Source organism: Macaca fascicularis, chromosome 2 (assembly GCF_037993035.2).
Source record: "Macaca fascicularis isolate 582-1 chromosome 2, T2T-MFA8v1.1".
NCBI lineage: Eukaryota > Metazoa > Chordata > Mammalia > Primates > Cercopithecidae > Macaca > Macaca fascicularis.
Genome location: NC_088376.1, coordinates 189,751,279 through 189,766,108, shown reverse-complemented (window position 1 = coordinate 189,766,108; position 14,830 = coordinate 189,751,279). Strand labels below are relative to the sequence as shown.

The 14,830-nt window shown below is 33.6% G+C and overlaps 1 protein-coding gene across 4 annotated transcripts in view; it reads left to right on the top strand.

Moving 5' to 3' along the window:
* Positions 1–14,830, top strand: part of EPHA3 (EPH receptor A3) — a 359,434-nt gene that overhangs the window by 102,887 nt on the left and 241,717 nt on the right. For all 4 annotated transcript variants that reach the window (XM_005548387.5, XM_065539289.2, XM_005548386.4 and 1 more), the window contains exon 3: positions 1,285–1,945. In XM_005548387.5, coding sequence (XP_005548444.3) covers positions 1,285–1,945 — 661 coding nt within the window. The remainder of the gene's footprint in view (positions 1–1,284; positions 1,946–14,830) is intronic.

Here is a 14,830-nt window from a genome sequence, read left to right as displayed (position 1 = left end):
AAGGAAGGAAGGAAGGAAGGAAGGAAGGAAGGAAGGAAGGAAGGGAGGGAGGGAAGATATATTCCACAAGCTCCACAAGAAAGAATAAAAGACAGAATATCCACCACATCTGTCATAGACAATAAAAGCGTTTACATTGAAAATAATATAGTATGTGGAAATACTACTTATCTTGATTCAAGCAGTTAGAAAAATTAACATGTGGTTTAGGACCAGTTTTAAGAGGAACACAAATGTGAAACTCAAGGGTCTGAAAGTTTTTGCATAGGTAATAGAGATCCCTAGAAAACTTTACATTCAAGAATGGCATGGCAAAATATGTAGTTTCCTGCAAGAAGTAAGCAAAATGGGGCATAAGAAGAAAGTATGTATGCAGAGATAACAGAAACAACTGGTTTAATAGTTTTAGGATCAGAAGTAACACACTCTTACGATGCTAAGTTAAAAGCTTCTCAAAATTTGTCCTAAGGATCACAGAAAATAGTGCTTCACTATTCTCAAAAGTCTTAAGGCTTTTACAGACTTTTTACAGTGAGAAAAGTTGTACTAAGATAACCTTAACTACGATAACCACAAAACCCCAGATATCTATCTATTTCTTGACTAAGAAAAAGTCTAATGTGGGTGTAAAAGGCTTTAAGAATCAAATGTTTGCCATGTCTTCTGTTTGTCACACATGACTTGGTTTGATATTTGGCGGAGGCCAGGGGGTGAGGAACATTTACATTTTTACTTCAAGTTTTCTTTCATAGTTCCCCAATACATGTCCATTGAAATGATAGTACATTAAAAAAGTCATGCATGATGATATATAGTAAAAATATCATTTATATTCACTTTATTTTACCTTATATCAATTTTACCAAAAACCTGGCACAAATGGGGAAAAGATTAATAAGCATGAATTTTAGACAGTATTATTTTTTCTTTTTTAAACAAAGAAAAACACCCAAAAACATATGAGAAAATCATATCATAGTGTCATTGGAGACAACTGATTCGAGCTTTTGATCCTGGAATGTTTGATTAGGCTCTATTAACTGCTAAGTGACTTTTTCCTGAATATTCAACAAACTTCAATGCAATTGAAATGTGTTCATTCAAATTATAAATTACTTTGTGTCCATTAACTCAGAGAACCTTACAAATAAAAAACCAAAAACAGGAATGTTTTTTAATGAGTAAATGATAACTTACTATATAGTGATGGCTCTGACACCCTTATCTTGTATTCATTATTATCATTAATTCTGCCTCACTCTCTGTTTCTCTTTGATTCTTCAGTGGGAAGAGATCAGCGGTGTGGATGAACATTACACACCTATCAGGACTTACCAGGTGTGCAATGTCATGGATCATAGTCAAAACAATTGGCTGAGAACAAACTGGGTCCCCAGGAACTCAGCTCAGAAGATTTATGTGGAGCTCAAGTTCACTCTACGAGACTGCAATAGCATTCCATTGGTTTTAGGGACTTGCAAGGAGACATTCAACCTGTACTACATGGAGTCCGATGATGATCATGGGGTGAAATTTCGAGAGCATATGTTTACAAAGATTGACACCATTGCAGCTGATGAAAGTTTCACTCAAATGGATCTTGGGGACCGTATTCTTAAACTCAACACTGAGATTAGAGAAGTAGGTCCTGTCAACAAGAAGGGATTTTATTTGGCATTTCAAGATGTTGGTGCGTGTGTTGCCTTGGTGTCTGTGAGAGTATACTTCAAAAAGTGCCCATTTACGGTGAAGAATCTGGCTATGTTTCCAGACACGGTACCCATGGACTCCCAGTCCCTGGTGGAGGTTAGAGGGTCTTGTGTCAACAATTCTAAGGAGGAAGATCCTCCAAGGATGTACTGCAGTACAGAAGGCGAATGGCTTGTACCCATTGGCAAGTGTTCCTGCAATGCTGGCTATGAAGAAAGAGGTTTTATGTGCCAAGGTAAGAGCCTTCTCTGTTTTTCTTTGAGTGGTATTTCTCACCTGTGAGTTTATCATAGTGTCATTAAATAAAATGCACTCAGTCTCAACTCACTTGAAAGGAAAACATGCCTCAAACTGACCATAGTTTATTTATGGACTAAAATTAATTCCATTTGATGTGGTAATTCATGCTTTGCTGTAGAAATATTAATGTATTTGATTATGCAGTGCTGGCCTGCACCCTACATGAGGTGTTATATATGTTATATTTAAGTTGTTCTGCTGTTTAATAACTAAGGTAATCCTATTCTAGACCACCTGAAAGAAAAACTTTCTATCTCTTTTATGTAGAAAGTTGAGAAATCTTTAACACTCAGCTAACCTAATTCTAACAGAATTAGATACTGTGGTGGTTATTTATGCTGGTGCTCATCTAGCGCGTAGCAATATTTACTTCGCTGCTATAAAGTACAGTCTTTTCTTCACTGACATCTGGGTATCAAATACATGTTTACTTACAAGAGATTAGTGCTTTTAGAAGATTATTTGATTTAAAAATCCAGAGCTGATGCCTCAGTGTTTAATGTATGCAGGCATGATTTTTAAGTGTCTTTTGCACCGTGATTTGGCTCGTTTTAGTGCTCAAAAGATTATTTGTATCATCCTTTAGGCTTGAATGCATATTGATATTAATATAACATCACAGAACAAGAACTCTTTAATCAAGTTAATATTTATTAAAATCACTGTATATTTTAAGTGGAATCAATTAAAAGATCATTTAATATAAAATTATGTATATCAGCTATGCTATATCATATAATTTCACTTAATCCCAAAATTTACTTAGCATTAGGCAAGGTTTTATGCTGAAGAACACACTAAAATTGTTACTCAAAATTTAAATGAATAAGTACATAGGAGAAGTTAAATATATTGTCCTTGAAATTTTGTCCATTTTAATGCCTTTGCTTGCTGTTACACTCTGTCAAGTCTGGTGTTCTACTCCTGGTCTCATAATCAGTCACTTTTCTCAAATGCATGTGGAATGAATGAGCCTACTTTGTATATAAATTGTCCTCTTTAAATCTGAACAGAACATAATATTTTGCTTTTGACTGTAGACATGGTTTACAGAAAAAAAGTCATTTTAAATGGGAGTAAATGGTTCATTCTAGCTTCATACTTCTCCATGCCTTTTAGATCCTTGGAAAACACCATCAGAATACTCTTCCAAAAATGGTTTTGAAAGTTATAAAATTAAAACAACATACTGGCTACTATTTGCTTGTACGCATGAGTGAAGAAAAGTTGCAATAGCCTTTATATTCCACTTTGAATTGAATTTATCAGTAAGGTATTTGTTTATGTTATGTGGTATTTGTGAGATCTATTTTAAATAAAATCATGAAAGCTTATTCCAGAAGGAATTATAAAGTTGCCCATTTAAGGTATATTCAGTGCACACCTACTTCATGGTAAGTACTGTAGTAAGAACTCAAAGTTTTTTTGTTAACATTCATTAATTAGTCACTTACTAGATGCCATACACTGTGCTGATTTGCTAAGTAATGTTCATTAGCTATCTCATTTATTCCTCAAAATAACCTATCAAGTACATACTATTACTCTTTCCATTTTAAAATCATGGAGAATAAAGCTTTAATAGGTTCAATAGCTGGCCTTATTTCCCTCAGTGAGTTAGTACTGGAATTGAGATCTGAAACCAGGCAGTCTGACTCCAAAGGCTGGAGTCTTCACATCAACCCATGCTGCTTCCCTGTGATTCGGTGAAGAGTAACTGAGACTAGGAAACAAAGGACACAGATTCCACTTTAATTGGAACACTGTATTTTGAAGGATGAGAATGGCCACAAAAAGTGAACACAAAGTAGCCAAAGATCTAGAAATATAACCGTTATCTGTACTAGTTTATTTCCAACTTTTTTATTTCTAGATTTTTAAGAAAGAAGAATTATAAGCCAAAAGACCATATTTTAGGAAGACTAAGCTTAGCTCGGGTGGCATCTGATAAAACTGGATATATGATTTGTCAAGCATCTTAGACATGCAAATTTAATTGTATAAGTGTTTCTGACCATCTATGAGTACAAAGTAATAATGTGCCAGACACAGGGGAAATATAAATAAATAAAGTTATCGTATCTACCTTCTGGGAGCTCACTATCTAGCATGAAAGAGAGACACAAAAATGAATGGTTTTAACGTGAGACAGACCAGTAAGTCTTCAGCCGATGATACAATGTGCCTTAACAGTGAAGGATAAGAAGAGATTAAGTTTGAATATTTTATGATAAATAGTAGGAAATGTTAATTAATAATGGGAAACTTTTGCATTGAGAGTTTTGGACTCTTTTATTGTTATTTTGCATAGAAACATTTGGAGTAGCAAGAAGGGGCTAGCTACCTTACACAGCTTACACATTCCAGAAGGTGAGATTTCTAATTTGTTTATGGAATCATGATATCAAAATTTCAAAATGCATAGGCATCTTATTAGAGTACTATCTTCTGAGTTTGTGTCACAGGGATACCTTAAAAAGGATCTGAACTTCACTACTGGGTCATTTTTTGACTTTAGTAATAAAATATTATAAATTTTATATTCCACTCTAGACAAATAATAGGCACAGTTAGAGTTCATTGAACTGAAAGATGAAAATGTGGCAATCTCCATTTGATAGGAAAAAACATATCAATTAAAATGTTTCATATTTAAGAAGCATATTTATCAATTTCAGAAGTATAAACAAAAGCTCTGGTATAAAATGTTTACTTTCAAAACAGTTCAGTTTTCTTGAAATAAGAAAAAGTAGTCAAAAGTATCCTTGAACCATTTCTTTAAACAGTCAACAATTCTTGAGCCCTTAATAAGTGTCCAATACTGTATTGAACACTAGAAACAGAATAATGAACACTGTCATTGCTTAGTTTGGTTCATGGTCCAAAAACGTGTGAGTGCGTGTGTGTGTATGTGTGTGTGTGTGTGTGTGTGTGTGTTCTAAAATGTTTTTATCTGTACCTCTGAAAGAACATAGATTTTTTTAAACTCATTTATGAAACAGAACTAAGTTAACACTAATTTCTAAACATCTAGAAAATAAGCTATTATTGTTGATAGGGAAGGAAACATTGGTATAGGAGTAGATGAGTGATGAGAAATGAAGATTTTTCTGCATTAAGATGCTTTATGTTGCCAGGTTCTCCTCCTCCTCCTTTTTTTTTTTTTTTTTTTTTTTTGACTAGGGAGGATAGGAAAAAAGAAAGCTAAGAATAATAAATGGTGATTTTTTCTCTTTCAATGGCTGTTTAGAGAGAGAAAGTAAAGGAGGGTAGAAAGAAATGTTGGTGGCTAAAGAATCATTCAAGAATCACATGTCAAACAAACTGGAAAAATCACCAGAAAGGTAAAGAGTACTTATTACACTAAGTTTGGTAAAATAGAAATGCATGTAGAAATAACTATGCAAGTTTAAACTGATAAGGAGTAGTATAAAAATTAGTAAGGAAGGTAAAAAATTATGTGTTATACTGTTTACTAGAAATTCATCTAATATATTATTTGAAAATATGACTTTTGTTTAAATACGTTATCTCTCATATTTGATGAAAGAGAAGGATAGTGTAATATATTTTATTTAATTTACCTGGTATGTGACTTAAAACTTATTTGGACCATTATTCTGGGATCTGGGAAGACTTGCTGGATTTTGACAGCATGATCAAATGCCAGGTTGGGTTGTTTTTTGGGGAGGGTGTTCATAAACCTCCTTTGAAAAGGGTAACACTGAAAAATTAAAATTATAAAGTGACATACTAAAACTGAATCATCTGGCATTTGCTTTCAAGCATTGGTAATATTTTACTTGATTATTTCATTTGGACATTTCATATTTTTTACATCCCAGCATAACTCTTCTTACTGGTTTTCTCTTTTTAAGATTGGAAGTGTGGGAAAATTTTGTATTAATACCAAGGAAACATCATGATCTTTTTTTTTCTCTCTTTTTAATCCTGGCTAATGAATTATGTTATCTGTTTTGGTTTAGTTTGGAGAGGAGAGATGAGAATGCTAATGGCTTTTTATATAGTCAGTTAATTACATTTGAGTCAGATAGCAGAAGGTTACTATAAATATTCCTTCTCATACAAACTTTGTTTAGACTTAGTGTACCAAATACCTTATTAATGTCACTGAAGAATTTGTTGCTCTGTGCTTTATCTCTGCACATTCATTGTGGAATGCTAACGTTATCCCTTCTTCTTTTACATTAGCAGCTAAATAGAAACGTGTATTTGATGTGATGTATGAAGACGCCTAGACTTTTTGATGACTATCCAGAATTATATTTGTTTTACTTATGACTTAGGATACCAGTTCTTACTCTCCACTCATTTCTCTGTTAATTCAGAAACTCTTAAAACAGCTGCCAAAGTTTCAATAACAGGATGATTTTAAGACTCTGCTTGCTCTGACAGAGGCGCTAGAGAAAATTGAAAAGCTTAGTATATTCTTCACACCTACTAAGTCTATGTGCACAATCAGAAGGCACCCTCTGGACTTGCGAGGTGTTCATGAGTGTGAATAAATTCAGAAGCATTCCTTTCTCGTTCTTTTTGTCTGGAAGTTCCTTAAGGGCAGACACCATGAATGTCTTTTCTTAGAAACACCTTGCTTAGAACTTGGCAGAATGTAATTGAGTTGGTTCTCAATTAGATACTTATAGGATGCGTAATTACTGGGAGATTTCTATGCCAACTATCCATTCTTAGAATAGAGGTCCTGTAGAGAATAGACTTTACATTATTTATCTTTGATTGCACTAGGCCTTTCAGAATGCGTTGCAAATAAAGATGTTAATTTTATCTAATTTGAAATAAACATATTTGATTATTAGGTCACATACAATTACAGCCAGGCAATAATAGATTCATCTGACTTCTCGTTAGAATAGCGAATAGATGATGAAGTAAAGGAATAACAAATATTTTTATGATACCAAATATCATACTTTTTTCTTTTATGAATTTATGATGAATATTATTTTTTCTGCCTTAAAATAATCAATTGTTTCTAGATTAATACCTGTAATAAAACAACAGTCTAAACAATTTTTGTAGGTGCTGAAATATATTTGGCCTTTTTGTCCCCTAAATTTACTGATCTAGTGCTTAAAGCATTGGTTCACCTTGTAAAGACTACCCTATAATTACCGAGTTCCTTACCTTCAGTTATGAAAAATTTCCTTTCCCTGAGGTTAAAATGACAGCTGTCTGTTTCCTCTTTGCCTTTAACAGTTATACATCCATGATTTTTCCAACCAATGAATTTATTTAAATATAAAATATGGCACTGTTAAGTAATAAGATAAATAACTTCAACATAACAAATTAAACAGATGCATTATAGCTTTATAATAGCTATCAAGCCTGATTTATACAAGATTCTATGTCTTCTCACCAATTTATGTACATTAGCATAATGCAAAAAACTTCCCTGCACTTGTCCTCAAATTTCAGTTTGCATTTAATTGTTCTATTTAGCCGAAGGCTCTTGTCACTAACAAAGTGTTTGAGGGCTTGGGCTTAAGAGTCCCAGGAATGCAGCTTATTAATTTTGTGGCTAAACATTTTGAGCCTTAGTTTCTTTATCCACAAAAGGGATGGACTTCAAAATGGCCAGTCGATGTATTGCTTAGTCCATTGCAAAATGTACACCACTGGACGCAAGGTATTTGAACGTCATTATTTTCAGTCATCAGAATCCCTGAAAATGTGTTACCTTCCTTGTTTCCTTGTTTCAATACATTTTAAAACATTTAGATATGACAAAATCACCCATTCAACAGCTTACCTTAGACCTTAGACATATTTTAGGAGACAAAACATGTCTTTGATGAATGTATATATTTGTGTATTCATTATTTATTCATTGATTGCCCACCTTCTTCCAAACAGAATTGTGCTTTTCTAAAGAGACATTTTTTGTTGTTGTTCAATTAAACCTCTAGTCTATTAAACCATGGGTGACATTCCCTCCATTATCTTATTGTTAACTTTTATTTTTCTTCCAAACAGCAGTGACACTTGATTTTTCCCATCTGGTATTGGACTCAGTCTCTGTTTTTTTTTTATAGTATGGATCTTTCCCACTGATTTTTCAAAAGTGCCTTGAGTTTACAAATGTACATTTTTATATGGTCTATTCAGAAAGACTTTTAGGTTTTAACTGACTTGATTTAAGGAAGTATGATTTAGGAAATAAGCAAACAACAGCAATACAAAAATAAAGTTAAAATGCTACATTTCAAAACTGTTCAGCCTAGGTTTTGTTCATACTATGTTTGTGCCCTTATATTCCTTATATAAAAGACAAGGTTAGGTAATTGGAAAGGATATACCAATAAATAATGTCCTTGCCTTGAAGGAATCATGTGAATCAAAAATCAGTAAGCAACTAAGAAAAAGAAAAAAAAAACCGATTGAAACATTTTACCTGACTCTGGATGGAACTAACTTATCTATTTACTTTGCTTTATGTAGTTGTTATGTATGCTTAAGAATCGCCCAAATAGCATAAAGGCAGTGGAGAAACAGTATAAGTTGTATGAAGTATATGTCAAATGTGCTTACATGAATTATTATGTGATTATTACTGGAAGTCTTTGATCAAATTATGTCAATGCACTATCTAAAAAGTAGTTAAAGTAAAAACTTATTTTTTAATATGAAAAGTGAGAGAAAGCGAGGGAATATATTTGGTTTGTGACTTCTTAAATGTTGTGGCTCATTTTTGAGTCTGTATAAAAACAATATAAATTTAAACCATGGAGTTGCATGTTTAGGAAAATAGAAATGTGAATTCTTTGTTCTGTATATACTACAAATCAGATTATTTTGAACACTCAGGCACAATTTAATTGCAAACATGTTTAGGAGAAATATGACTGTGGTTAAATTTAGGGAGTAGAGAAAATTCATATCTAAGCATTTGAATACCTCATAATGAATAAGAATGAGTTAAATGATAAGCAATGAACCACTATAACAGGCCTTAAAAATCACATGAAGTTCCATAAATGTTAGTAACATTCTTACACAGGATTACAATTAAATAAGACTTACTGTGTTTTAGTAAAATATGAACTGTTTTACCTTATTTGGGTTAACTTTAGTAATATAATCTCACCAATTCTGTCCAGAGGGAAAAATCTTAAAACACATTTTCTCTTTAAATAGGCATTTCACTCTACTTTATCCAACCTAAAAGATGATTTTATAGGTCATTATTAAAGCATACTTCTAAAGCTCTAATTTAGCTCACAGGCATTCCTTATCAAATGACTGTGGGGTATCTGCTTTATAGTATCAAGTTCTGTTCATTAAATTATTATTCTTACACTAAGTTCTTTGGGCTTTTAGATGCTTTAACGGGTCTAGTGTTTCAAATGTGCAAATGGTAATTTAGGTAATATCAATATGCCAAATGTATAATCTTTGGGAAACATAAATGATGTGTCCATTGAGTAGTTTATTTGTTTGAGAGACTATGGTAATATATGGATTAAGCTTCCCAGGGCAGTATTCACTATGAGAATCTAAGACATCAGAAAATAATTTCAGTTGCAGAAAAAAAGTAGCTCTCATTTTACTTGAAAGCAGTTGTTTCCATCATTTTATTTTCAGTTTCCTTTCCAAAGGATGATCAGAACATAGCTTTGTAGACAACTCACTAAATATCTATTAAATGTAAACTTATCTGTAAAGTGACTGAAATTGTTCAAGCAAAAGACATATCTAAGTTTCTTTTGTCTGTGAAGGGTGGGATATTGGTTATTGTGAATAAGTAAATTATAGTTCTTCTATCATCTTAATAAATATTATCTTGTCAGATAGCTCATGAATCTGCCATCATAATTTACTGTCGAGGCTGGTTGGACCCTAAAGAAAGTCTTGAAATTCCTTTTCTTTAATTTAAGCTGTTTTATATGAATGATCTTCCTTAGCTCTGATTTGCTGCGTGCCACTTTGTTAAACAACTTCTGTTAAAGCACACATGTTATATAATGTATGGCTTTTGTAAAGAACATTCAATTCAATTCAAACTTATCTTTTTTATTCTAACTATTCAGATATTATAAAAGCTTCTGTGTTTCCAACTTTTAAGATGCAATGTAAACATTTTTTTCAGAATACATGTAATGATTCCAAAGAACGATTATTGATATTTCATTAACTTTTCCAACTAATGTTTCATTTTTTTTTTTTAGTCAACTTCTTCCAGCGTAAGGTGAATAAAACCCTATGCAAAATAAACTGAGAACTAGATCTTTTTTTCCCTCTTGATGGACTTCGATTCTGTGAAATATACTGGTAATAGTTTCACAAAGATGGCTTTGTCAGCACAGATTCATTGAACACTTTCCACCTTTTTTTCCTGTGATTTCTCCACCCCTTTCACTTCTGTCTGTGTTTAGAGTTTTGACAATCCCTTATTAGTTCCAGAGTAGAACTTATGAAAGCTAATAAGGGTTTACATTACAGCTCTGACAGCTGGCACTAAAGTTTAATAGAGAGCAATTGTAAAGAAGTATAAGTGTTGATAATATATGATGAAAGTGCTCTTAAAGAAAGAGCCTTTTGAAAATAATCACATAACTAGAAAAACTGCATATATACTCTTTGGTTGTAGCTTCTCATCTTCTAGGATGCGGGCAAAACATTCTGTTGGCAGATGACTCTGTAATCGCTTATGGATGCCTTTTCTAGGAACAGAATCCAGGATCGTTAAACAAACAAACAAACAAGAACAAAAACAAAAACAAAAAAAACCAACTCTAAACCACTATTTCTATAAATCTCTGAAATTCATGTTAATTGTCCTTTAGAAACACAATCATAACGTGGATATCTAATCGCAGATTCATTCTGTGCGAAGAGACCCCGGGGATTCCAAAGGCAAGTCATTGAGATCATGAAGGCCATAAACCCCACGTAATCCACCACAGACTTTTTGTATTATTAAAAATAAACAAATAAAAAGTAAGAATGGCTTCAGATATGGAAAGATCCTGAGTGTAAAATATTTCTGAATTATCTGTTCAATGGTCAGTTGCAATGCCACAAAAGGTTAAAAGAAAATGCTGCAATTGAAAACAGCTGTAGCTTTTTTGACATGAAGACTAACTTTCAACAAAGAGAAAGCATATGCTATGAGATGAGGGAATACCTGAATTTATTTGTGCGCCAGGAACATGTAAAGTTTTATGAAACTGAGAAGTGAATCTGAATATATAAATAATTGGAAAGGAACATCTTTGCTTCTCTGATGGTTATTGGAGAGGAAAATTTGCATTTCAGAGATTTAGATTCATTTACTGTTTATCTCATTCTTCTACATTGAATATAGAATATTTCAATCTATTATCATTAGAATATTTCAATCTATCATCATGCGTAAATGTTTTATAGCATACAGAATTGATTAATGTATTGAATTGGGGGGAAGAAGGATACAGTTCTTGCTATAAAGCATCTTGGATTCTAAAGGAGATATGAACTGAATCTATCTTAAAAGGAAGCAAGCATACTATTCATAAGGAAAAACGTCTGGTAAGCATGAAAGACAAATGTTGTTTAGAGACTCATTATCTGCCTCTAAAATGTCATCAAAGAGTTAAAGTTTCAGTCTCCATGGAGTTTATTTAATATTTCATCATTTGTCCTTTTTTTCTCAGCAACTTTTTTTTTTTTTTTTTTTTTTTGAGGCAGAGTTTTGTTCTTGTTGCTCAGGCTGAAGTGCAGTGGCGTGATCTCGGCTCATCGCAACCTCTACCTCCCGGGTTCAAGCAATTCTCCTGCCTCAGCCTACTGAGTAGCTGGGATTACAGGCATGCACCATCCCACTCAGATAATTTTTTTTTTTTTTAGTAGAGAAGGGATTTCTCCATGTTGGTCAGGCTGGTCTCGAACTCCCGACCTCAGGTAATCTGCCTGCCTCAGCCTCCCAAAGTGCTGGGATTACAGGCGTGAGCCTCCACCTCCACGCCCAGCACCCAACAACAAGTTATGAGTGTCTGCTATACCAAATGTCAACTGGAAATGTGGCACTAAATAAAACAGAAAAATGTTCCTGCCGTCAAGGAACTTAGATTTTAGTGGAAATATTAAGAAACCAAATGTTAATACAGATCCTTCCAGTGTATTACCCATAGAATTCTGGAGTCTACACCAATGTTCCTAACCCAGGTGATACTGCCTCCAAGAGGCATTTGACAATGGTTAAAAATATTTTTGGTTCTCACAGCTGAAGGAAGGGGTTGCTTACTGGCACCTCCTGTGTAAATGCCACACATGTTGCTAAATATCCTGCAATGCACAGGGCAATGTTTATAGCAAAGAGTTATGCAGACCAAGATATAAATATGTAGTGGGAGGGTTGAGAAACTCTGGTCTAGTTTAATCCCTGTCCTTTACAGATATGTATATTAAGCCTAAAGGTTTGAATTATACATTAGCAGAGCCCGAATTGGTACTTGACATCTTGTGATTGTACTTCAGGACACGTTCATTCAGGGATATTCTTTAAAATTAGTGAATTTTTGAAGGCATATAAAGTCTTACTAACCACTTAGATGATTGGAAAGTGACACCTCTGCAAGAAAAACAAAACTAAGATGGCTTTTTTTCTGGGAGACTGAAGAAAGATTTCAGGAATAGTGACATGAAGATGGATATTTTAAAACTGAAAAAAAAAAGTCACTTGCAAAGAGCTGGTTAAAGTGACTGACATTCAGCGGGTAGAGTTTCATAATCTAAGAACTGAGAATGTGAATGGAGTAATAAAAGAGTTATCAAAGATAAAGCATTTGGAGGTTGAGGGTGTTTCCGTATGCAAACAATTCAGACAGCTGTTACAGAGTTAGTTTCCTTTGAGGATATTCTGACGTGCTGACATGAAATCAGATCTGACATTTGACTCCCTTTTTTTCTGTAACGTGATACTAATACAAAAATGACAGGTAGATGTGGTTCTATTTGAGGACATATTGTGTTAATAGTGTTTGTATAAAAAGTTTCTATGCTTTAGTTCTAGGACTGGTCCTTTAACAATTGCAGTGGCACTTTGATATCAGCTGTTTCTTTTAAAAATAGCCATTTCTTTCCTTTAGCATGTAACTGAGCTTGGCACTTCATTTAATCCTCCCAATAACATATGAGGTTGGTGGAATCATGTCTCCATTTTGTACGATAGAAAACCGGAGACTTAGAAAAATCAGGCAATTGTCCAAGGTCACAATCAGTAAGTGGTTCAACTGGAATTTGAATGGTAAAACTGGAATTTGAAAGTGGCACAGACCACTTGTGTGGAGCCACTGTTTCCTACGCTTCCTGGCGTAGAGAGTCAGGGGAACCTGAAGCTCATCAGCCTGCTTTACCAGAAATAGTCCCTGAGGCGCAGAGTATGTTTACTGTAAGGATGCTTCTCAGGATGTTACTCAATACTTTCCACTGTGTCCTCTCTCTGGGACCAATCAGACATTTACTTCTGACTCCAAGGGTGGGAGTCATTGTGTTCCTTAAGCTACTCACTTGGTTTTGCTTTTGGATATTGATTCACGTAATGGTCATCGTATCTTGTTTGCATTCCCTATAGAAGAGCAGAAAATTGCATGTCTTCCTGTATCTGACAAACATACATAGGTACGCTCTCTCAACATGCCTTTTAAATACTAAACTCGCTATTTTATTTGTTCTCTTTACGAACCCTTTTTCGTCTACTCTTCAGCTTCTAAAATGTATTTTATTGTAATCTGTTCCATCTTGAATTATGGGAATGCTTTCTCAAATATGAAAACTCATACATACATTTAAATTATTCTTTATTCATTGCCTAGTATGTACCCAGTGATTAATATACCATTTGATCCTCAACAAAAGCCTTATGAGGTAAATATTATTAGCGTTATTTTATCAGAACAGGTCTAAGAAAATTTACTAATCTGAGCAGTGTCACAATGCTAGAATGTAAATTCAGGTATGGCTGACTCTGAAACCTGATGCTTTTTATAATATAATATATTAATAATTTTCATCTGAAATGCTTCTGCAAGTCACCATAATGAGAAAATTTACAAGTTCTTGCTGCCAAGGGGAAGGTTGGAGAAATTGGTTATAAGAGTTGAGAAAAAAAGATTGGCAGTGGTTATATAAAAAGCAAAAAAAACTTCGTATTAATTAGTATAACACCTCTTTCTTTAATATAGAATTAGGTAAGCCTCTAACATGCAAATCTTTTCACAGGGCATCTCTGGCCTTTATTTTCTAGGCATGTGGAACTGAGCCACACCTCTAATTGCTTCTGCTTCTGTTTCCATTGCTCCTGCTGTTGCTGAGGACATGATTGATAGGAGATGATGGCTAGTGGAGAACCAGGGCTCAGAAAGACACTTGCTATGTGCCCAATGTGTATGCTTGCACAATATGCTGCATTATTAGCTTGACAGATCTCCAAGTGGCAGATTGGGAATCAGTTTTGGACCTGGCTAGCATTTCTGTTACAGACCTTGGGTTTTTATGAAGCTCATAAATACGTATATGTATGTATATACCTATACATACACACACATATATATACACACACATGCATGTAAATATATAGATGTATATGTATACTTGTGTGTGTATATGTATATAAACACAAAATACAATGTGTATTATATAAATATATATTATATATAAATATATGTGTGTATACACAAAAATATATGTATGTATAGATGTGTATATATGTGCATGTTATCCATGTCCATATACATATATGCACTTAGCACTATATACTTAGTACATATATATTTAATAAATGTGTACTTATAAATGTACA